The sequence below is a fragment of the Notamacropus eugenii genome, chromosome 4 (genome assembly GCF_028372415.1).
Source record: "Notamacropus eugenii isolate mMacEug1 chromosome 4, mMacEug1.pri_v2, whole genome shotgun sequence".
NCBI lineage: Eukaryota > Metazoa > Chordata > Mammalia > Diprotodontia > Macropodidae > Notamacropus > Notamacropus eugenii.
Window position 1 is genome coordinate 59629460 of NC_092875.1, and position 26211 is coordinate 59655670.

A 26211-nucleotide genomic window follows, 5' to 3' on the forward strand; every position below is an offset into this window, starting at 1 on the left:
GTACAACTAGTAAACGTCTGAGACTGGATTTGAACTCAGATCCTCTTGATTCCAGGGCTGGTGCTGTAGCCACTGTACCACTTAGCTGCCTCACATAAATCCAAATAGTTTGTCAAAACTTGCCATTTCTAACTCAACATCTCCTCTTGTATCTGACCCCTTCCCCCCATTCACAAATCTAGGTTTTCTTCAGAAGAAAGGTATACATGTCATATTGAAAAAAATTCTCATTCTCCAGAGGTAGTTGTTTTAAAATATTTAATGATTGGCTTTCAGCTTTTCTCCCAACCTCAGTGCCAGAATCTACTACTTCAGTCACATCCCAGAAACAAGATGGTGAAGGTCAGAGTCAACGGATTTGGCCATATTGGTGCCTGGTGACCAGGGCTGCCTTCACCTCAGGTGGAGTAGACATCGTGGCCAACAATGACCCCTTCATTGACCTCAACTACATGGTTTATATGTTTCAATATGACTCCATCCATGGCAAGTTCAAGGGCACTGTCAAGGATGAGAATGGTGATCAATGGAAAAGCCATTACCATATTCCAGGAGAAGGATCCCACCAATATCAAATGGGGAGATGCTGGAGCCAAATATGTTGTAGAGTCCACTGGAGTCTTTACCACCATGGAAAAGGCTGGGGCTCACTTGAAAGGTGGAGCCAAGAGGGTCATCATTTCTGCCCCTTCTGCTGATGCCCCAGTGTTCTTGATGGGAGTGAACCGTGAGAAATATGATAATTCCCTTAAGACTGTCAGTAATGCTTCCTGCACTACCAACTGCTTGGCCCCCTTGGCCAAGGTCATTCATGACAACTTTGGCATTGTGGAAGGACTCATGACTACAGTCCATGCCATTACTGCTACCCAGAAGACAGTAGATGGCCCCTCTGGTAAGGTGTGGCATGTTGGGCATGGTGCTGCCCACAACAACATCCCTGCTTCCACTGGTGTTGCTAAGGCTGTAGGCAAGGTCGTACCTGAACTGAATGAGAAGCTCACAGGCATGACCTTCCGTGTTCCTACTCCCAACATATCTGTTGTGGATCTGCTCTGCCACCTGGAGAAACCTGCCAAAGTGGTAAAGCAGGCATCAGAGGGACCCTTGAAGGGCATCTTGGGCTACACAGAGGATCAGGTTGTATCCTGTGTCTTTAACAGCAACACCCATTCTTCCACCTTTGATGCTGGCGCTGCTATTGCCCTCAATGACCACTTTGTCAAGCTCATTTCTTGGTATGACAATGAGTATGGTTACAGCAACCGTATAGTGGGCCTTATGGTCTACATGGCCTCCAAGCAGTAAAGTGGAAAGCTATGGATTTTCATCCCCAGTCAAAAAAGGAGTTCCACCACTAGGGAGCCTACATTCCTAACTTATGTTCCTGTACTGGGGATACCATGTCCCATTCACATCCTTGTCCCAATACACCCCTGTAATAGGAGGGGAGAAGCCTAGAGACCTGTATTGTGTACCACCAATAAAGTCACCACATTCAGTGCAAAAAAAAAAAAATTTGATGATCTACCATGTGGAAGAGGAACTGGATTTGTTCTCCTTGGTCACAGTGGGCAAAAATAGGAAGATGGATAAAACTTACTAAGAAGCAAGTTTAGTATGGATGGGAGAAAAACAAAACTTTACAAATCACGAGAGCCATACTGAAACAGAATGGAACGGGCTTCCTTCCTTAGGAAGTGGGGGCTTCCCTCTTATTGTAGGTCTTTAAGAAATGACTCCTAAGCCACATAATCTTGTAGGAGGGATTCTTCAGGTACAGGTTGGACTAGATGGCTACTGAGGTCCCTTCTAACTTTAAAATTCTCTTTTATCATGAAATTCTAACGATTGTCATTTTTTCCCAATTAAGATATCTCTCAATATATGTGTAAAATTACTCTCATAAAGATTTTCTTGAGATGGGAAAGTGTAAATATGCAAGTTGGTAGCTATTGATATTTCCCTAATTTCTTTATTTGGGCAATAATAAGGCCTATAATTTTTAACAAGTGTCACATAACTTCAACTCTTTTAAGGGGAGACTTTAAAAAATAAATTTTAGGGGCAGCTAGATGTCACAGTAAATAGAGAACCAGCTCTGGAATCAGGAGGACCTGAATTCAAATCTGGTCTCAGACACTTGATGGTTACTAGCTGTGTGACCCTGCACAAGTCATTTAACCTCCAAATTATTTTTTGGAGGTTAAATTTAAATTTAATTTTTAAAATTAATTTTGAACTTAAAGACAAAAAAAAGAAAACGCGTCTACGTACGCAGAACAACATAGAGGATTCAATATAAAACCATGAATTTCCATTTCAAACGGTTTGCTTTTTTAAAAACTATGTAACAAATACTACACATTGTTTTCAAAGCTACTCTCCTTTTTTTCTGTACTTCCTTTTAAAGTTTTCTTTTATTCTCTGCTATGCACTTTTAATCTTTTTCTCCCCCCCTCAACTCACCCTAGAGAAGGCTACCATTGTGTTTAATATATTCCCATATTAATTAATTATATATTATTTATAGCATATAAAAATTACATTACATAATACAGTTGTATTATATGTTATACTTTATACATTTGTAACATTAACATGTTAATTATTAATTAATTAATATATATGTAAAACCACACTATTTATACTTCTGTTTATCAGATCTCTCTTTAGAAGTCGATAGCATCTTTCTTTTTTTTTTTTTTTGATAGCATCTTTCTTTACAGGTCCTCTGTAGTTAAAGTATTTATGATACTCAAGATGAATTAGTCATTCAGAGTTGTTCTTTCTTCAACTCTTGCAGATAACTTAGAGGTTGATCCCTCAAAACTGTTTTGCTTCCAATGAAGATATTGTCTATCATCTATTCCCAAGGGATGTAAATGAATCATCCCAATGAAGAGATTAAAAAGAGCCTAAAAGCTACCTCAGACAGCAACTATTGGGTCTCCTTGCCAAGAAGAGATATATCAGTCAAATGCAATGTTTGTTTAGAATATAAACTTAATTGTAAAATTTTCTGAAGAAGGATTGTAAAAGATAATGAGCAATATTGCTTCATAAAAGGGGAGGGGAAAGCAAGGAGAAGGAAAGGTAAAGTGAATACACATTTATATAGCATCTACTATGTGCCAAGTACTGTGCTAAGCACTTTTAAAAAACAAATTAATTATGTCATTTGATCAAAAAGAAATTTGTGGAAAATTCGATGAGAGATCTAAGAAGAATAATTTTAAAAGCACATACAAGTAAAACTGGAAGGAGGACAACAGATAAAAAGATGGAAAAGATCTGTAAAGATTTTTATATCAAATTATTTTCTCCATTGATAAAAATGGAGTCACGGCATATGAACTCAGACATCACAGTCACTAAGGTGGTATATGAAGAAATAGAAGTAGCACAAAAGAAAAGGAAGATGAGGAAAGCAACTGGACTAGACTGACATGTCTGCCACTTAGTACCCATGTGACCTTAGGAAGTCACACATCTGGAAAATGAGATTTAAATAGGTGACCTCTAAGGTCACTCCCAGCTCTAAATCTTTGATATTCTCACCCATAGGATCAAAGATTTAAAGTTAAAAGGGACTCTAGAAACCATCTAGTCTAACATCTTTATTTTAGAGATGAGGAAATGGAAGTTAAGAGAGGTTAAGTGACTTGTACAAGGTCACGTAAATAGTGACGGAGGTGAGACTGGAGTCTGTATCCAATTCCAAAACTAAAGTTCTTTCTGTAGATTCCTAATCCTCTATGCAATACATGTGTGCATACATGCACATATGTACACGTGAGTGCATGGCTTATATCACATGTGATATGTATTGTGCTGTGCATACTCATGTGCATGTACACATGTTTATACCAATAAGATGCATTTTTGCCTACACACGTGCACATGTGTGTGTTGCATGCGCATGCATGTGGATGTGTATGTTGGGGTGTAGGACTGGTGAATTTGCATGAGACTCCTTCTTGGCAGAGAGAATGATGATTCAAAGGCCCACACCTGTTAGGAGGAGTGGAATTCCTGCTGTCAGGAGAGAGCTTTTTCAGGCTTACCTCTTTGAAAGGGGGCACATGCAGTATCAGGTTCTCTGGAGGGAGAGACTTTAGAAGGAACAGATATCTACAGGAACTTGCACCTCCTCATATCCTTTATTTTCAGCTTACTGCACCAGTGACTGGTGAATTTCCCCTTGTGTGAGATCAGGGACTCTCACAGTTGAGCTCCAACTAGGAGAGCTCATTCACTCCATGTAGTATATTTTCAATCTGTCTCACTTCTCTGATTTGTATTTGTTATCAGCTTGGATAAATGGATTTATTTGCTATTCACTATTTTTTATGGTCTTGGTATATTTAGTATGTGGTGGGAAGAGAGCCAAGTCCTTTGGATATAGCTTAGGGCACTCTTTCCCCCATATAGGCAGGTGACCAGGAAAACCATTTCAATCTAAAAATCATTTCCCCTAAGCACTGGGTCAGAGAGATAGAGTTCTAACTTGGTGTCCCCCTCCCTGAAGATGGCATGGACTAACCTCATGGCCCTAAATTCCTGCTATTCTTCAGGCAGGAATCAAGTCTTCCTTGGAGAGCAAGATTTCATATCCCCTTCTAGCTGTATTTAGACAACACCATGTGGACATACGTATAACCTACATAGGAAACACAAACCCTACAAGGTACACACACATTGTGTAGACAGGGAGTTCAAAAAGTCTTAGGGCACTTTTAAGCCTTAAACCTTTTTTAAGCTATTAAAGCTCTTAAGTTATTTAAACCTTAATAACCTAAAGCTGCACTAAGTTTTTTGGAATGCTTCTGCATGAGTGCGCTCTCTCTCTCTCTCCCTCTCTCTTTGTCTCTTCCTCTCTCTCTCTCTCTCTTTCTCTCTCTCTCCCTGTGTCTCTGTCTCTCTCTCTTTCTTTTTCTCTCTCTCTCCCCCTCCTTTGTTTCTCCGTCTGCCTCTCTCTCTCTCTCTCTGCCTCTCTCCTCCCTCCCTCTCTGTTTCTCTCTCCCTCTTTCCCTCTCTGTCTCTCTTTCTTTTTCTCTCTCTCTCCCCCTCCTCTGTTTCTCCGTCTGCCTCTCTCTCTCTCTCTCTGCCTCTCTCCTCCCCCCCCTGTTTCTCTCTCTCTCCTTCCCTCCTTGTCTCTCTCTTTGTCTCTCTCCCTCTCCCTCCCTGATCGTCTGTCTCACTATATATATATATGTATGTATGCACACACATACATACATGTGCACACATAAATACATACAAATATAAATACATACATAAATACCCAACCTGTGGTTCTGGACCCCCTAAAACTCTGGGCTCACACATACTAGGTTTGCTCCTAGGGGTTAATCCCAAAAAGATACTTGTCTCTTTTTCATCTGGAATTATATCAGAAAATCTCCAAGGCGCAGTTTAGTGGTAAAGATTTGTGTCTAGGATTCTTCAAAAGTAGGCAATAGGACCTAGGCTCCAATGTAGACATTGAAGGTAGTAGTACTTTAAGGACATTTCATCAGAAAAGAAAATGTAAAAGACACAACAGACTCAGCTATAAAACCACAGAGAGCACCCAGGAAAGCAACTGAAGTTAGGGTTGCCAGAGGGGCACCCCTTTGAAATCTTGGTAGATCACAGATCCTCCTATATGCAGTCCCATGCAGTCCTTCTAAGATTCATAGTGTCACCTCAGGGTTTGGATTCCCCTAGAAATTAATTATTGAATAAGTTTCTGACCTTTTCTAGCACTTGAATTTTACTTTGGAGGAGAGGTGTCAAACTCACCAGCTTCTGGGTGCTTTAAGGCTTTCAAGACTCCTTTAATTTGAACCAGATTAAAATGTAATTGGGCAATATTTAACAAAATAAATAGAAATACAATAAAATATAGATATTACATTTTAAACCTGAGTCAATATGCAGCCTCGAGGGATCCTTATGTAGGGATTAATGGCCCCCAGGCTATTTGCGTTTGACATCACTGCTTTACTTATTTCATTTGATTTTGGCTACCACCTGTGGTCTTGGCCTATGTGTGAGGTAACTGCTATTATTATCCTATTTGCGCAGATGAAGACACAGGCTTAGAGAAATTCCGTGATTTGTCCACTATTACACAGCTGGTAAGTCTCTTGCTGGGCAACAATGGACTTGCACTATCTGAACAACTGTGGCTTTGCCTTCTATGTACAGCACTACTCAGAAACTATGTGCAAATTTAGTCTTTTCCAATGAATATACATTCCTTAAGAGCAGCAACTGTATCATTTTTATCTTTGTGTGTTCAGTACCCCGAGCAGTACCTGGCACACAGTAGGTACTTAAGAAATGCTTGTTGAAGTTGTGGTATATGAATGTAATGGAATACTCTTGTGCTATAAGAAATGATGAGCAAGAAGACTTCAGAGAGGCCTGGAAGGACTTATATGAACTGATGCTGAGTGAAAGGAGCAGAACCAGGAGAACTTTGTACACAGCAACAGCCACAGTATGTGAAGAATTTTTCTGGTAGACTTAGCCCTTCACAGCAATGCAAGAACCTCAAATATTCCCAATGAACTCTTGAGGCAAAAGACCTTCCACATCCTGAGAAAGAACTATGGAATTGGATCGCAGAATGATGCAGAATATTTTCTCCTGTGTTGTTTTGTATTTTCTCATGTTTTTTCCCATTCATTTTAATTCTTCTACGCAACATGACTAAGGTAAAAATGTATTTAATAAGAATGCATGTGTAGAACTCATATAAGATTGCATGTCGTCTTGGGGATGGAGCAGGGAGGGAGGGAGAAGAGAGGGAGAGAAAATCTAAGACTTATGGAAGTGATTGTAGAAAACTGAAAACAAATTAATTTTAAAAAAAGAAATGCTTGTTGATTGACCGATAGTAGTAGCCTTCTCTCAAGTCTTGCCCTGATGCTTCATAGTAGTGTGGAGGTGACCCTGCGTTCTTAAGGATACACTTTATCTATTTATTAAGGATACATTTTCTAGAGGACGCCTTTCCCAACCCCTCTTAATTCTGGTGCCTTTCCTCTGTTACAATTCCCTATTTATCCTGTATATAGCTTGTCTGTACACATTTGTTTATTGCCATTTGTAATCTGTTTCAAGGATAGGGTTAGGGATTTCATTGGCATAAGAACTTCCAGATAAGGAAACTCCTCTCTCTCAGTACCTTCTCTGCCAATTAAGAGAGCTGCCTAGAAAATCAAGAAGTTAAATGGCTTTTGCCTAGGTTCATAGACAGTATGTATCAGAGGGAGAACTTGAACCTAGGTCTCCTGACTCTGAGATAAGCCATCTATTACACTATACTGCCTCTCTGTCATAACTGATAATATTTTTGAAATTACAATCTAGGTTTCCAACTTTCCAGTGTCTTAAATTTAGACTATTTCAATTATCTTATGTCTTGTGAAATCTGTATTTTCTTCAGAGAAAAGATGTATGCTGTCATATTGAAAAATAATTTCTCATTTGGTTTTAAAGAAAAATTAAAAGATAAAAATAACTTCTGAAGGTATTATCATACTTTAAATTATTTTTATTCTCTGTATTACAATGAATAAGTCACTATATAAATGACCAAAAGCTTTAAAATATTTATTGCAAAGTAACAGGCATGTCTGCAAAGAATTGTTCTGTCCAATACAAATAAAACATGAATGATAAGTATGCAAAAAGCTGTTGGTAACAGATTTTGGACTGAAAAAGTTCATACATATTACCAGTAACCTAAGGAAATAGTAATGCATTTTTGTTTTATAAGGTCTTACCAAATTCTAGCTAAAATAAAAAGTTTTCTTCCCCCTAAGCCCCACTATTGGTATGATTCACATTAAATTCTGGTTGAAAAGTAATATATTTATGGAAATACCTTTACACACAGGAACTGTCCAGGGGGGAAATGATGACATACCAAAAAGTATCAGAACATTTTTCTAAGACATTTGACAGAGAACAAATTGTTAGGTAAGCATTTGAGCCTTTAAATATGGAATAAAAGAGAAGTTATACTAATATTATCAGTTATCCGAAAATAAGAATCAAGATAACTAAAGCTCATCTTTTACAGGTTGAGTTTGGAAATACTTTTCCTTAATGCTTTCTTTCATCAACTGTTCTTCTTCCTCTCTTGCTTTTTTAATTTCTTCCTTAGCTTGTATCATGTCCATTTCCTTCTCTGGACCCTACAGAAACAAACAAAAGAGTTAACAGAACTATGGAATCTCAGAATTGAAGAGGCCATCTGAGCTATCCTACTCCAACTCTTGTGTAAAGTGTGAATTCCCTTTGTAACATCTCTAAGAGATTAGTTCCTGCTTAATCACATCTAGTGATGGGAAAAACTGCCTTGAGGAAGGAAATTGTAAGGAAATCCCTTACTGCTTAGATGTGCCTTCTATAACTTCTACTCAGTGGTCCTAGTTCTCTCAAGGGCCAAGCAGAACAAGTCTAATCTCCTTTTCACATGATAATACTTCAGACATTTGAAGACAGGAGTTATGCTAACTCCCCTGCCTCCTCTATACACATACATACACACATCTTTGCTTTTTCAGGTTGAGCAACCCCCAGTCACCTTGTCATCAGAGTCACTTATTCTAGGTTGACAATTAATAAATAAATTAATAATCAAGCATTTACTAAGTCACCTAGACACTTTGTTGAGGGAAAGGAACTCATTTATAGCTGAGGTAAAAAAAACCAACCTGATTTATATACCAGAAATAATTAGAAAAAATAAAGCTAATCTATAATTGGCTGCTAAATTGTATGGTTATACTAACTCAAAGCAGGAAGAAATTAATGTTGACTAGTATGGTTGAGGTAGAATTTGAACTGGAACTTCAAAGGAAGGGTAGGATTTGAATAAATCTGAAGGACAGAGAAGAAAGTTCTAGGTGCATATGAGAGACGGGAGGAGAATGGAAGGAGACAGGAAAGGAAACATAAATGAGGAAAAGCACTAAAGTAGAAATGAGCCTTGCTTATATTAGTAAAAATTTGGAGTCTGGAAAGGATTGCTATGGCATATGAAATTGTTAGTGAGAATTTCAAAATGTGTAAAGGGTTCTAAACACTATGTACATTGGAAAAATGTCCATTAGCTTTTGTCTATCCTAGCATTTTAATTAACTTGACATAATGTGGTCTTAGTGTCACACAGGTCATGAGAACTAGTGTGGCCTTTTTTTTTCTTTCTTTCCATTTGTCTCTGTCTCTTGCCTCATCAGCTTTCATGGGTTCACCTCTTATTTCTTTACTCCCAGATCAATATATCCAGCCCTAGTCTTTCCTTTGAGCCTTAATCCCATATCACTGGTTCAGACCGGATGTCTGAGATATCTTAAACTCACATGTGTGTAAAACTGAACTGCTTATGTTTTTCCCCAAACCCTTCCCTTTTCTGAACTTCCTTATTTCCATCAAAGGCAGTACTATCCTTCCAATGTCTCAGGTTCTAAATCTTTGCATTGTTCTGGACTCATCATTCTCCTCACTCCACAAATCCAAATAGTTTGCCAAATCCTGCCATCTCTACTTAATATCTCCTCTCATCCAAAGCCCTCATGACCTCTTATTTACAGACTATTTCAATAGCCTTTTAAATGTTCTTCCTGCTCATTTCTCCCCATTCAAGTCCATTTTGCTTAAATACAGATCTGACCAAGTGACTCCCCTCCTCAACCAGCTCCAATGGCTTTCTATAACCTCTACTCCTCTGTTTAACTTTTTAAAGCACAATGTAACCTGGTGCCAACCTATCTGTCCACTCCATTCTTTGCCCGTTACTTTACCCCCTACACTCTTCAATCCAATCAAACGAATCTCTTCTCCTTTTTGCTCACAGCACTGTCTTCCATCCCTGTGCCTAATGTCCTTCTTCCCTACCTTTGCTTCACTGAGGATAGTATCATTTTTTTCTGTTACATTGCAGTTCAGATGGTATCTTCTTCCTGAAGCCTTTCCTGCTTCCTCCCAACTGCTAGTACCCTCCTGCCCAAGTAACTTCATATGTATTTACATTTATTAACTTTACATTTATATATTTCATGTACTTATGGTCTTTTCCATTAAAATGTAAGCTCATTTCAAGTAAGGATTATTTCATTTATCATACTTATCTCCCCAGCATCTAGCATAGTACCTGAAATGCAGAAGGAGCTTATAAATGCTTGCTATTTGGCTGGTTTTCTTTCCTCCATTCTCTCTGAAGCCATGGGGGATTGATTAGGAAGCAGTCTCTGCCCCTTATGTACTGTTCTAAGATTGTCCTTGCTACTCTCTTCTGAATTCCGCTTTTTAAAACAATCCCCTTGGCTTTTGTGGATTAAGAAAGGCTTCATGTAGAAGGTGGACTTGGACTGGGCATTATTAAGGGGATTTGTTCTGTGAAGTTTGGATTCAGTCAAAGGGCTGCACTTGAGGACCTAGAGGGTCACATGTGACCTTGAGGCAGCAGATTCCCCACCCTTGGTTTCAAGGAAAGATGATGAGTTCATTTTCAGACATGTTGATTAAGATGTCTATGGAATATTCAGTCCAAGATATCTAGTAGGTAGTTGAAGATGCCGGATTGGAGATTGTGAGAGAGATTTGGGCTGGACAAACAGATTAAAGAATCATCAGCAGAAAGATGATAAATGAAATTCTGTGAACTAATACGGTCACCAGGTGAAATAGTAGAGATGAATGAGAGAAGAGCGCCCAGGATAGCCCTGTGGGACACCCTTTCCCACTGTTAGTGGGCATGACCTGGATGAAGATCATGCAAAGGAGACAGAGAAGGAGCCCAGATAGATAGGAAAACAGAAGAAAGCAGTGTCCAAAACACTAGAGAGAAGGAGAAGAAGGTGATTGACAAGACCAAGTCCCCAGAGAGGTCAACGAGGATGAAGATTGAGATAAAGCCATTTTATTGGACAATTAAGATCACCATTAATTTGGGAGAAAGCAGTTTCAGTTGAACAATGAGGTCAGAAGCCAGATGGCAGAGTTAAAAAGAGGGTGAAAGGAAATGAGTTGAAGGCCCCTATTTCAGAGACAACCTTCTTATGGAGTTTAGTCACAAAAGGGAGGAGAGAGCTTTAGGACTACAGCTAGTGAAGATGGATGGATCAGCTGAGGGTTTTTTTAAAGTCATAAGAGACATGAACATGATTGTAGACAGCAGGGAGGCAGATGATAGATAGGAAGGGATTGAAGATTAGTGAGAGAACAGGGCTGAGTGAGCAGGCAATCTGCTAGAAAAGATAGGATGGAATGAGATCATTTGTGCATGTAGAAGGGTTTGTCTTGGCAAGGCGAAGGGCCATCTCATGTGAGACAAGAGTGAAAGAAGAGTGGGGCAGAAGGCATCTGAGGGATGTGAGATGAAGTAGAAGGAAAGAAAGCTCTAGAATAGCCTCCATTTTTTCAGTGAAATACCAGGCACTGGAGTTCATTGAGCAATGGAGACACTGAGATGCTCTCCAGCTTATCAACATCCTTCCTTAGCAGTAATGCCCATAGAGTAGAGTAAAATGTCACTTCCTTCTTCCTGGAATTTACACCTTTCTTAATATAGCCCAAGATTACATTAACCTTTTGTTTGCCAAATCATATTCACATTGTGTTTTTAGTTGCTTATAAATCTCAGTTCTTTTTCAGACAAACTGCTGTCTAGTCATGCTACCTTTATCTTGTACTTCTGAAATTTCTTTTTTTAACCCACTTAAGACTTTGTATTTATTCCTAATCAATTTAGTTTTATTAGATTTTAGCCAGATACTCTCACATTACATGACAATTATAAATTCAAAAGAAATTTAAGTAGAACAGGAAATATGCACATGAAAGACATATAATAAATGTGAATTTTTCCTGTCCATTCCAAGTACATGACCCTTTCCTCCCTTCTATAAATTCCTACAGCATCTACTCTCTGCTGTGTTTTTAAAGAAATATGAATTTTATTTACCTTTGTCCTTCCCCAGGTTTTCAATCCAAATTCTGCAGCATAATTCTCATCATCAGTGATCAAAAAATTATCAAAGATGGTTCCAGATCTTACCTATTTGTGAAAGGTAAACCAATTAATCTTTGTTATGTAATGCTTAAAAAAACACTTCATAAGATTATTAGGGTTTACAGCTGGAAAGGTCCTTGGACATCACATAACTTATTTTCCTTTTCTTCTTATTCAAACTCTCAAATGTATTTGTACTGTAATGAATTGGATATTGCCTGGAATGATGCAGATTGCAGCCAATCCCCACCTGCCCATCCTACCACACTCTAATAAGTTTATGACAAGTGGGGCAAGCCCTTGTGCTTTAAAATAGGAAACTGAGTCCCAGAGGTTAAGTGACTAACCCCAATTTTCAAAGCTAGCAAGAACCAGAGGAATGTTTCTGACATTTATGTACATAAAGGAAAGGTATAGAGGAGTTGTGATTTGTGTTGATAAAGGGAGATAAATTCTTAGATTCTTCGATTTGGAAAATGGAATGCTAGATTTTTAAGCATATAAGACTTTACCTCAAAATTCCTACTCTGTTTTCCCCAACATCATTTTAGTGACCATGACCTTAGCCTCAAAATCCAAACAGTTCTATTACTTTATACCTTTTTCAAAACATAATTGTGCTAAAATGAAGAAGAAAAGAAATCACCCTGACTTCTGTGTATGAAAAGTCTTCTATTAGAGTTCTATGTATCCTGCTTCTTGCAAAAAATATAAACTCCTTAATCTGTGTAACAACCAGATCAGAAGTAAAGTGTCTATACATGTAATGGTCATTTCATAGCCACACTTTTGCATCTATCTCTATATCTATGTAATACGTACATGTAGTATGTGTATGCTACATGTATACATTATACACATATATGTATGCCACAGAAGCTCACTTTTTAAAAAATTTTTTTTGTTGATACCTTTTGTTTTTATATAGCATTTGTTTTGAATATCTCCTCCTCTTACCCAGTGAACCATCCCTTATAATAAAGATTATAAAAGGAAGAAAAAAAGCAATTGAATAAGAAAGAAAAACACAGTTCAGCAAAACTAACCAACATGTAGACTGCATATGACAGTATTATGTAACATTCTACAATCCCTAGTCCCCCACCTGTGCAATGAAGGAAGGAGCTGTACTTTTCAATTTTTCTTGGATTCAACTTTTCTAGCTTGGTCATTATAATCACATAAGAGTTTGGTTCATGGAAGCTCACTTAAAACAGGATGTATTGAATGCTGTGTGAATTATTCAGATTATGTGAAAGTTGTTGTTCAGTTATATCTAATCCTTCATGATCCCATGGACCATATATAACATGCCAGAAACTTCTCTACTCCACTATTTCCCAAAGTCTGTCCAACCTCATGTTCATTGTTTTCATGACACTATCCATTCATCTACAGAGAATGTATTCTTTTTCCTTTGAGATAATGCCTTGACCAAAACTCCTTACAAATAATTAGCATCTAAAAGCAAATTTTATTCTGTGTGGGAAATGTTTTACTTTATCTTTTCTATGTAGATATAAATTATAGTCCACTAAGAACTAATATTGACACAGCCCTTCAGGTCCAGGCCAATAGGACAATAAAGTCCTTTGTGTGATTTAATAATCAAATTCTCTTGGAAAGAATTCAAGAAAGACTTCCTTTATTCCATGTATTTCAATAGTGAGTAGTGTTAGAACAACATTATAGTGTACACAGGATGAAAAGGACTCTTTAATACCAAAACACACATAACTTTATCTTTGAAAAGTTGCATTTATCTATGTAATATTCAGTTAATTTAGCTAAAGACAATAAAAGTTGAAGCCTCCTCAAGGTAATAAAATAAAAACAGTTATTTAAACTTACACCGTGACATTATATCAGATCTCCCTAAATATTTACTATCAGCATTCTTATCCAATGCTATTATTACTTTAATAAATCTACCAAATATAACTAGCCTGATTTCAAATCAGGAGAGGAGTATCAAACCTCTTAGTTTCTCGTTAAAGTGAATTAAACTCAAGCGACCTGCCAAAGTTCCAGTCCAATAACACCAATATTCTCATATTCGGAGAGTTCAAAATCTTGCAAGTATCCTGGGTTTTCAATCTTCTGATGAAGCCAAACATCTTTATAATCTGAATTATCCATATTCTCTGATTTCAATCCATTCTACAAGAAACCACAAAAAAGCAGTCAAAATAAGACCTTATGATTATAGGACTTGGAGCTAGAGGGGACTTTAGATATCATCACATCTAATTCCTCATTTTAGAGATAATGACAGAGGTTCACAGGGGTGAATTGTCCAAGGTACATAGTGATTATAGTTGAAAAAAAATCTAGAATTTTATCCAAGGTCTTCTGATTCCAAATCTAATGTTCTTCCTACTACACCAACATGTTCTTGCCAACCCCCTCATGGTTAAAGCCCCATCATGGTACAATGTAATTCTCAAAGAAAATGGTAGATACTTTATATTTAGGTTTCTGGATCAATGATGGCTGCCATTCTCCATCCAATTCACTATTCCAGTCACTAGGCTTGTTGGCACTGGCATCCAAAAAGTGTTTATCCCAGCCCTATGAAAGAGAAACATTAGGATACATTTATATTCCACTAGGGATTCTCATGTAATCTCCTCAGGGGAGAAGAGTCAAGATTCCATTCCTATCAGATTCTCCCTGCTCCCAATCTTTTTCCCTCTCTAGCTGCTAAAACAATCTTCCTAGGGCACAGGTCTAACCATGTCTCTGTTCTGTATACAAAACTGGGCGTGGTTCCCTACTGCTTGGAGGATAAACTATTAATTCCTTGAGTTGGTGCTTAAGACTCTCCAAGGTCTGGTTCCAACCTACCTTTCCAACTTTATCATACATTACTCTTCTTTACATATTACGTCTCAGTCAAACTGGACTGAGAGCTATTCCTTGTCTTAAACTTTTCATCCTTTGCCTCTGTGCATTCATAAAGGCCACCCCACCATGCTTGCAAGGCATTTCTTCCCTCCTCATCTCCACCTCTCAGAATCTTTATTTGTTTTCAAGACTAGCTTCAGATGTCTCCTCCTCTGTGAATAGCCCCCAGCTGCTGTTAGTGTTCTCTCCTGCCTTAAATTACTTACCTGTGTAGCTGTTATATCCACTCAGCATATTGTTAAGTTACTTGAAGGCAAGGCACTGCTTAACTTCTGACTTTGTATCTCCAGCACCTAACACGGTGCCTTGTCCATAGCAAACACTTAAATAAATGCTTATTGAATTATTTGCTCACTCAAGCAGTTTGGATTCCCTTACCTGCTAAGAAGTCCTGGTTAGATACACGGGTATGCATGTATGTGTCTTTTTCTCTAATCATATTAGCAAATACTTTAAAGTATTTAATGACCCATTGAGCAAGCTCCAAGCATTTACTGAATGCCTGCCATGTGCCAGAAACTGTGCTTGGTGTTGGGAATATAGACAAAAGTGAAGTGATCCCTGCTTACATGTCCTATATATGTATGCATATAGTGTAATGGAGAGAGGCTTGGTTCCATCCCTCTCCCAAGCTTAGCTGAGGTACTCCTGGATGATGAGATTTGGATCTATTCACAAGATGTTAACACCTTGTTATCCCTTTACAAAATAAGAACCCCTCTGGCTGTTTGAATTAGGAGCAATGCAATTGACCGGGCTGAAACATTAATCACTCCTCCACCCCCACTGCTTTAAGTAATTAAGTCTGCCAGTGGTTCAAGGAAATGCAAGCTGGGAGCAATGGTGGCAAGACCCCTGCGCCTGTACTCAAGGGCCACAAAGGCCACAAAAAAATGGGGAACTCTCTCAGAACTAAGAATGTGGAGAAAGTTTAGCTAGTATGTGTGTGTGTGTGTACATGTACATACATGCATACTAGATAAACTAAATATACATGTATATATGTATACATATACATACATATACTTATCTATACATACACTTGTGAAAGGAACATGGTTTCTGATGCCTTTTTATATTCTGTACTTCATTGTGTTATGGAGATGATTTCCCTAATTGGTTTCTTCACCTCAAGTTTCTCCTCTTTCCAATCCATCTTTCATATGGTTGCCAAAGTGATATTTCTAAAGCACTAGTCTGACCATGTCACTCCCTTGCTTAAGTTTCTGTGGATTTCTATAGGTCACAGAATAAAATACAATTCCTCAACCTGGTATTTATAGTCTTTCACAATATGGTGCCAACCTGTCTGTCTAGACAAATTTCACATTACTCGTGTTCACCCATTATACTTGCCACCCAAACTAACCTGTCTTTCCCCATCTCCTGTGACTTTGTTCAAGCTATCCATTGCACCTGGAACACTCTCTATCTTTACCTTCACTTCTTGGAAATCCTAGCTCTCCTTTAAGGCATGGCTCATGTGCTATGTCCTACATGAAGCCTTTCCTGATCTCCATGCTCACCCCCCTCCCCCACTCCACCAAGTTGTTTGTGTCCTCCCTCTCCCTATATTTATTCTGAATTTACTCTCTATATATTTTGAATTTATTTATATATGTTCCTGTTGGGTCCTCCCAATAGAATGTAAGCTCCCTGCAGGAAGGGAAACACAGTTTCATTTTTGCTTTGTATTTCCAAGGCCTAGAACAATGCTCGGCATATATATATATGTTTTTAATAAATGTTTGTTGAATTGCTTTGAAGAAATGAAGAATGAAGGAAGCCAAGTTAGAACAATCCTTTATACATACTGACTAGGACTATATAAAAATAATTGTGAGAATAACAATGATGAGAAAACTGAATGCTTTTGTTGTTTTGTTAAGTTATTATATTGCATTTTATCTATTACATGAAATGAATATATATACACATATCTTGACAACAGCAACCAACTTTTAATCCATCTCTGTGCTCTTGTATAGGCAGCTCCCTACCTCTTAGAATCTCTAATTGTGTTCAGGGTTCAACTTAAGTACCAAACCTTCCTTTCCTACTTCTCCGGGTTACTATTGCTCCCTCCGCCCTCACCCTAAAATTTGACTTTATTTTTGTATATATTTTTGATGTATTTATCTGTGTAGGTATCCTTCTTCTCTCCTCCCTTCCCCCAGTGGAATGTAAACTTCTTTGGCATAGGGACAGCTTTGTCTTTATCTCAATATCTCTAGCACCTTGCACACTGTCGGCATTGCATAAATGCTTATAGAACTGAATATTTTGTGTTCTTAAATGCCAACAAAATACAAATTCTGGCAGAGCTTATTAAATCTGCAAAACCTTCCTATGATGACTTGTGACTGTCATTTGAAGACAGTGAGAAGATGGTTATTATCAGAAAGCTGGCCACCATGTGGTGTGTGTGTGTGTGTGTGTGTGTGTGTGTGTAAATATAGCCTCTGGTAACTCATGGTCAAAATCCAATAAAAAAATTAAAATAAATAAAAACAGATATATCAACCTTGTGAAGTTTGCCTATATATGGCAGTCCAAATCAGCTTTCTTGTTCAGAAAGGCTATTATTGACTAGCTCATAGCATATAACTGTTTTGTTTAGCTTGATTCTTGTTTAGTACATAATATATTCCAATATTTCTAAAAAATTCAGTTTCATTAATGCTTACTTCTACCAATGCAGTTTGCAATGCCTCCACATGTTAGTAGGTAGTTCATAAACTGGTATGGACAAAAAAAAAAAAATCCAATGTGTGGCAGCTAGCATTCTGGCAATGAGCCTCTCCAACCTTGACTATATTGATTGTCATATATATGTTCAGGCCTGTATTCAAAGTCTTTTCAGCTCAACAGAACCCATAAGAGATTTCACTCTTTTAAAAAAAGCCTTTAAAAACTTGGGATCACTTTGATTCCATGACAAGGCACTGAAGGAAGGCTTTAGTAGATGTAGAACAATTAGAGCTCAAAAAATACTTCACATTCAAAGTTAAAAAAAAAACAACACCAAATAAATCACATTTTTATATGTCAGAGATGTAAAAAATGTACTACATTTGCAATAAGGAAAAAAAAGACAACCAATACCTAAATTTTAAATGTTATAAATCTTTTCCACAGTACAGTGAATTCTCCAAGAAGTGCTAGATACTTTTGAAAAGAAAATTTGTCATTTTCAACTGAGTTCTGATGTGTTAACCAGTTATTTGTAAACTATATTTCACATTTTCATAAATTCTACAACTGTTGAGAGAAAAATAAAACCTGAGATGGAACATCACTAGGCTTATCATCCTGGGCCAATTTGTCCCAATTTTTAGGCATCTTCAATGAAGATTTCTCCATTTTTCTAAGTTCTCCTAAATTCCAATCCTCTTCTATATTGCCTGATTCAATTATGTCAGTATCAATTTTCACTTCATAAGTCAGATCTGGTCTTAATGTCAGAGTATATAAATGTGTAAAGCCATCAACCTGAAAATTTTAGAGAGAAAAAAAGACAATAAAACACTTATTCAGGCTCTTCTTCCTGCCAAAATATGTACTTAAAAATTCCTTCACTGGTAAGAATTTTAAGATTAATTTTAGGACTATAAGGTGACTTAGCTATAAGAACCTACTAAGAATATCCAAATTTACATAAAAGATAATGGGTAATTATTTACTTTATAGTAGGTTCTTTAATTGTGTAGATAGGCTTCCTTTAAATAGCAAACTCCCATTCAATACATTTATAATGATTTCCATTTACAAAATGAACACAGGTTTTCTGTAATGCTGTGTTAACTGTTAAGGATACCTGTACTTCTTAAGTTATTGTTATATTTAGAAAGCAACTAAGATATCTACTTTTAAATATGATGTTTTTCTTCATTAAAAATCACATAGTTATAACTCAAGTGAGATCATCTTACTGTTGGAAAAATTCAGGGCACAAAACATTATACAGGTTCATTGAATTGAATTCTCAAAGCATTAACACTGTGCAATTAAAATAACATGTCATAAGTTTAAAAAACAGCAAAACTGCCAAATTATATAGCTCTGGATTGTAAGAGTTTGAAGAAACAGAAGATCATTTAGACCAACCCTATCTTTTTATAAATAAGCAACTTGAGGTCTGGAATAATGATATAACTTGCTCAGGGTTATAGATCTAATTAGTGGCAGAGTCAGAAGAAAAGCCTAAGCCTTATGCCTCAAAAATCTCTGGGTTTTTTTTCCTCCACTATACTGCATCATGCAGATAAAAATAAATAGCTTTTTTATTCAGTTCATTGTTGAAAAAGTCTAGAGAAGTTCTCACTACTTCATAACAAGTTCAAAGTCATACAGTAAATACTTCAATTATTATGACTTTAGACTTCAGTAACTTCAATCTTCTACAACACTGTTCAACCCAGAGATTTTTTTAAAAAATGACCCTGGTGAGGAAATAACAGCTTCTGTGCAACCAGCAAGGAAAACAACGGAGAAGCAAAGGTCCCAAAGTAACCAACTGTAATTGTCCAATCTGCTGGCTAGAATAAAGGAGTCTAGCGGAAGTTAGTAAGCCAAGGGACTAGGCATGTCCAATAAGCAACAGTGGCAGTTAGAAGAGGCACTAGAGGTACCAAGCAGAAGTCAGAGCAGAAGAGAGATCCAGAACTTGGAACATTATCATAACCTTGGATGGCAGAGTTGTTTACTTCTCACTAATTTCTACAGGGATCACAATTCACACAAACAGCACACTGGGCACAGGATATATGTGTGTGTGTGTGTATATATATATATATATATATATACATATATGTAAGGGATGAGGAGGTAACATTTAGAGAATCGTAAGCCAAGTCCTATTTACTTCAACATCTTTAAAGGGCAGATTCAAATGATGATGTACCATGATGAAGGTACACTGATGGCATAATTCAGAAGCTTAGTGGTACAATATCATAAAGTGTACAAGTTTTTTGTAAATAGTAGAAGAGTACTTTAAGTCATCTCATAATACAGATTCCATATTTTTTCTAGTGAAAAAACAAACAAGATATCACCACTGGCCTAATGAAAATTTAAAAGGCCAAAGGTTTTTATGAGCATATGCTATTATGTTCATTTCTTAACAAATGGTTTTGGTGTTTCAAAGTGAGAAACAGCACTTGAAGGCTGTGGTGCACAAACACCAACCTTTTAAATAGCATATTCATCTCTGAGTCCTACCTTCTGAACAGATTTACAATACTGATGAGACCTGACTCTTCTGAAGAATTTTGAAAATTTGAAAATCAACTTCTATAAGTTTTAAGAAGAATGAAGACAAGGTCATTCTCATGTATATAAATGGTACAGACACCTATAAAACATCAGCAATTGGAAAATATCATTATTCCAAAGCCTTCAAAAGTTTCTGGAATCAGAAAGACCTGAATTCAATTCTGGCTTTAGACACTTAATAGCTATCTGATCCTGGACAAGGAATATTGTTAACCTCTGTATGCCTCAATTTCCTCATCTGTGAAATGGGGATAATAATAGCACCTACCTCCTAAGGTTGTTACGAGATCAAATGAGAGAATATTTGCAAGTGCTTTGCAAACCTTGAAGTAATATATAAATACTAGCTATATTTATCAGATATTTGTAGAGCATAAGCTTGGATGAACAACACTTTTAAAAATGGGTTCCATCATCATGTTTAACCTTCAGTACAATAAAGAGGCAATATGGCCCAGTGTAAGGAGCCCAACTTGGAAGTCAGGAGAGATATGGCTCAAATCCAACTTTGGACACTTATTAGCTGTGTGGCCTTGGGCAAATCACAGCTTCATCAAACTTCGGTTTTCTCAACTGTAAAATGGGAATAACAACCCTAATATGATATGCTAATCATAGTATTGTTGCGAAGGTCAAATGAGAAATGTTACTAGAAAGCTCTGCAAACTGAAAAGCCTCATATAAATATGTCAGTTTCTAGTAGCATTTGCTTCCCTGAAGACACAAAGTATCCTCTTGCTAGGAAACTTTAGCCCTGTTGGGTATTATTTTTACCAGCCTTTTATCAGAGTTCCAAAAGTATCACCATCTTCTATGATCCAGTCACCCAACTTTTCTATGGACTCTACATACTGGTGGGAGAATGTGTCAGACTTTGACACATGTGGGGGGGGGGGTGTTTGATACCAGCTGATAATCATGGTGGGGAGCAAACTATGGGATCTTCTCAGCTATAGCAACTAAATGTAACCGACAACCACGGATGACTACCTGCATTTTCCTGGAAAGTGAGATGCAGGAAGGTTAAGTGATTTGCCCGAAGTCCCAAAGATAAACGTTAGAGTCAACATTTGAACCCAGGCCTCCTGATTCTAAAGCTAATAAGCTTTCCATACTGTCTTCCCACCTACATAAAGTTTATATGAGATTAATCCACACCAGAAGCTCTTAAACTGGGTGAAGTCCATGGATAGATTTCATGGGGGTTGTGAATATGGATGGGAAAAAAAATCACATCTTTATTTTCATTAACCTACAACTGAAATTTAGTATGTCCTCCAATTATTAATATAGACAACAAACACTATTCTGAGTGCATAGGCTTCACCAGATTGCCAAAGGGGTCCGTGACACAAAAATGAGTAAGAATCTCTGATCTATATACATATGGAAGACATCCTCAATAAGGATATTAGGAGGGAATAAGCAGGCTTTCACAAGGAATGTCCCAGAGCAGGTCACATACTGACTTCTGTGATCTGGCTTTCAACGTCACCACTAAATTGAAATTGCTCTTTCCAAAATTACCGAGTCTTCAAGTGCCAAATCCCAAAGCCTCTCCTCAGCCCTCTTCCTTCTTGATTACTATGCAGCTGTTGATACTGCTAACTACCCTTTCCTCCTAGGTACTCTGTCCTCTCTGGGTTGTTAGGATACTGCTTCTCTTGATTCTCTTTTTACCTGTCTTCTCTTGCTTCTTGGTCTCTTTTGCTGGATATTCATCCACATCCTAACCTCTAACTGTGGATGTGCACAAGGCTCAAGTTTCTCTCCTGGGCCCTTCTCTCTTCATTCTCCCTTGGTGACCTTCTGATTGTTAATATCAGGTAAAGAATAAAATTAAAAGGTTTCTATTTACCAAAGATGTTTACCACTGGCAAGGAGATGTTCAGTACAGAGTACATGTTGCAAAGGGATTCTTTGTGGATGGTAAGGTGTCCTATGTGCTCCTGTTTGCACATGACATCATGCTGATATCAAGCCTCTGAACATTACAGAGCTTCTTGGAGATCTACATAGAATTTGGCCTAACCATCCAGAGAGGAAAAACCAAATGGATGAAAAATATCTATTAGTCACAGTTGTGTGAACAACTTACAGACCTTGTCAAACAGTTAGATATAGATACGTTACATATACATATATTTCTTTATGGTGGATGGATGGCACAAATGAGTGGTGATTTGAGCTTAGAATTAAATAAAGGCAAGTGGGATGGATTAACTTTGGGAAAAGTTAAAACTTCTTTAAAGCCTCCATACTTCTGCTTGAAATAAAGGCTTATTTAAAAAACATGAATAGCCCAGTGGTATAGTTATATGGTTCTAAGTAGAACACTACAAGTTCCCAAGAGTTAAAAATTATCACTCAGAGAAAAAAGGACACAGGATACATGTAAGTAGGTTGTAACACAAAATAAATATGGAACTAAACAGCAACATTAAAAGAAAGTATGTCATAGAAGAAATGTATGATCCAAAAAGAAAATGGCTGGTTACATAGTGATAGCTTGGGCTCCCCAGTGGACATGCTTGTGCTGCACTGGTATACTTTCGGTGACAGGAGTGGCCTCCTGTGGTGAGAGTGCACAGCAGATGAGGGGTAGTGCTGTGATCTGGACCACTGAAGGAATTTCCACATCAGTAAGACCACAGATACATTTGAGCATATGATACCACTGTAGCAATAGCTAATATTTATAGAAGTCTTTAAGGTTTGCAAGACACTCGATACTTTATCTCATTTGATCCTCATAACAACTCCGTGAGTGAGGAACAAGTATTATCCTCTTTTGATAAATGAGAAAAATGAAGCTTGAAGATTTAAGTGACTTACCCCTCATGGCTGAGCTTAGATGAGCTGATCACTCTGCCCACACCACTTTGCTGCTTCTCCAAGGATTTCTTTCTGATGAGCTCAGATTTTTAAAGGGAATATAACAGGGTCCCAAATGTTTTAAGCTTTAATAGCTTGAAGTTGCACTCAAACTTTTGGAACCCCTTGTATAGAAAAATAAATGGATATAGGGACACATGTCCCCAACAAGAATATGAAGGAGTAGCACACACCACAAAGAACAGTGTTGAAAAGGTCAGTGCTGTCTGTCAGCAATGGTAAGAGCAGACAACAAAACAAGAAAAAGTAAAGGATAGATTCAATGTGAGAGGAGGCAAGTATTGACAACTGGGGTGTTCAATGAACATTTATTTGCTCGTTCCTCTCTTTGCATATGGGACATTGATTTACTGTGGCTCTCCTGGCCTTCTGGCTGCTACTTTTCAGTTTGCCTCCTACTACCCAGCTTTGGGTATCCCATAAGCCTCAGTTCTAGGATCTCTCTTTTCTCACTCCTTGGTGATCTAATCTGATTTCATTGGTTCAAATATTATGTCGTTGCAAATGATTACTGTATATGTATATGTATGCAAATGACTACCGTATATATACCACATATACACACTAAACAGTCTCTCCAGTCCTGGATCTCTGCCCACCGTACATTGTGTATCACCTGTCAGTACCAATGATATCTCAATCTCACCATGTCTAAAATAGAATTCATTCTAATAGCCCACAGTTATCATGTATCACTTTAAGGTTTGTACAATCTCATTTTGTGCTTACAACTACCCTGTGAGGTAAATACTACTCTTATTTTATAGCTGAGGAAACATCCCTGGAAAGGTTAGATACTTGTCCAGGGAGGCAGTAGGTGTATTGCTAAAATCCAGGTCTTTCTGACTCCAAGTCCTGAAATTTATCAGCTATACCCTTCTATAACCTACCCCTCTTTCAGACTTCCTGTGGAATGTACAGCCATTCTTCTCCTTGGGCCAGCCTCATAACTTCAGAGTTGCCTCTCACACTCAGCTCCCCTTCCCTCTTCCTGCTCTACATAGATGCCACTCTGGTTCAGACCATCATCAGCTTATGCCTAGACCACTGCAACAGTCTTCTAGTTGGTCTTTCTGCATAGTCAGATTGTTCTCCAGTCTAACCTTCACTCAGCTGCTAAACTGATCTTCCTTAAGTGCAGGTCTGACCATGGTACTCCCCTACTCAATAAATTCCAGTGACTCTCTGTTACCTTTAGGAACAAATATAAAATCTTCTGTTTAACTTTCAAAGCCTTTTAAAACTGGAGGCTTTCTACTGTTCCAAATTTCTAATATCTTATATCCTCCATATACTCTACAATCCACTCACACTGATCTCCTTGATTTCCTCTGCATAAGATACTCCATCTCACAACTCTGGGTGGTTTTGATGGGTGGGGCTGTCCCCCATGCCTGGAATTCTCTCTTCTCGTCTCCATTTCCTGGTTTCCTTTAAACTCAGCTCAAAATATGTTCTTCAAGAAGTCTTTTTCTTGTCCCTCTCACTACTAATGCCTGCCTTTTGAGATTACCTGTCTTTTACAATGTTTTTAACTTGTCTATATAGAATTGTTTGCATGTTGCCTCCCCTATTAGAAAGCTAGTTCCCTCAGGATAGGGTTATATTTTTGCCTTTCTTTGTATCCCCAAATCTTAGCACAATGTGTGCTACATAATAAGCACTTAATTAATAAGTTTGTTGACTGACTGATTTAGCTCTCCCTCAAGTCAGATTCAAGTCAGGTTCCAGGCTATATCTATTCTACCTAGACTGTCTCTCACATAGGCTACCATCTCTATACTCACACTGGTACCAAGCCTAATTTGGTCCTCCATCATCACCATACTAGACTAATGTAATAACTTCCTTTTTGGCATCTCTATCTTTAGTTTCTCTTCTCTCCAATTTAGCCTTCACAATCTGTCAAAAGTCTTCACTGTCCTGCTAAAAACAATATAAAAAATAACAAACAAAACCAGCAAAATTACAAACTCCTTAGCCTGAAAACCAGCCTAAAACTAAATACCAATAGTGCTTTTAGACCATCAGAATCCCACAAGGAGACCCTGAACTAGAAGAGAGTCAGGACTAATACAATCATAATTGGGGACAAATCATCGGATCCTATAAAGTCAGGCTCCTCAGTGGACCAGATCTTGTAAAATATTCTCAGTCCACACAATTCCAGAGGTATTAAAAAAAAAAGCCTCAATGTGCCAAAGAGGTATTAGTTAGAAAGCAATTATCTTCATCATACTTTTTTTCTGACAGTTACAGGCAGGTACCTGTTTTTTCCACCATCCAAGAGAGGTGAAGTTTCTCCTCTACCTAAACTGTTTTCAGCAGCAACAGCTGTGCTACGACATTACCCTGAACCCTTGCTGTGTCTGAATGCCTACAGACGCGTTAGACTGATCTTGCAGCACTCAGATCAGCAGTCTGGCACAGGAAATGATCAGTAGTATGACTGTTGATAGTTATATTGATTCATAATCAGTTAAACAACAAAATTGAAAGAATGTTGATTAATAGGTCAGCGCTAGCCTGAAAAGAGATCTATTAGAACACCAATACCTCTGTATTGTTTGACTTGTTTTTTAAGTCAATTACTTGGATAAAGATGTAGATGGCACACAAAATGTCTGACTACGGAATTGGGAAACAAAAACATCTCATCTGTTTGAATGCTAGGCCAAATGTGGTAACAAGATGAAATTTAGGAGAGATAAAGACAGGGTACTACTGTAATTTACTTGTGAAAAATCAACCAAATGTGAAAAAGGTCTAGCTTTTGTTTGACCGAAAGCCCAACATCCATAAAGAGTGGTGCCAAACTTGTCCTGGATGCTAATTAGATGTTTGGTAATATTGACAGAAGTATCCTGTACAGAAAAGGAAAATGAGAGTACAACTATATGCTAGTCAGACTAAGGCTAAAGCATTCAGACTGGGGAACCATACTTGGCGGGGGGGTGGGGCATGCTCTGGAAAATGTTCAGAGGAGAGTGACAAGAATGGCAAGAAGACCAAAATTATGTCTTATGAGGGAGTGCTTGAAGAAATTAAAAACATTTAGCCTGGAGAAAATGTTTTAGGAAACATGTTATTATAATCCTTACATTACTGAAGGGCTA

The 26211-nt window shown here is 37.7% G+C and overlaps 1 protein-coding gene and 1 pseudogene across 2 annotated transcripts in view; one reads left to right on the forward strand and one right to left on the reverse strand.

Annotated features, from left to right (window-relative positions):
* Positions 1 to 333: 333 nt before the first annotated feature.
* Positions 334 to 1331, forward strand: LOC140498154 (glyceraldehyde-3-phosphate dehydrogenase pseudogene; annotated as a pseudogene).
* Positions 1332 to 7531: 6200 nt separating this feature from the next.
* The window catches only part of CALR3 (calreticulin 3), a 28998-nt gene continuing 10318 nt past the window's right edge, over positions 7532 to 26211 (reverse strand). For both annotated transcript variants that reach the window (XM_072601259.1, XM_072601257.1), the window contains 5 exons: positions 18206 to 18415; positions 14480 to 14587; positions 14033 to 14176; positions 11969 to 12061; positions 7532 to 8195 (listed from right to left, as the gene is read on the reverse strand). In XM_072601259.1, coding sequence (XP_072457360.1) covers positions 8061 to 8195; positions 11969 to 12061; positions 14033 to 14176; positions 14480 to 14587; positions 18206 to 18415 — 690 coding nt within the window. In that variant the 3' untranslated portion in view covers positions 7532 to 8060. The remainder of the gene's footprint in view (positions 8196 to 11968; positions 12062 to 14032; positions 14177 to 14479; positions 14588 to 18205; positions 18416 to 26211) is intronic.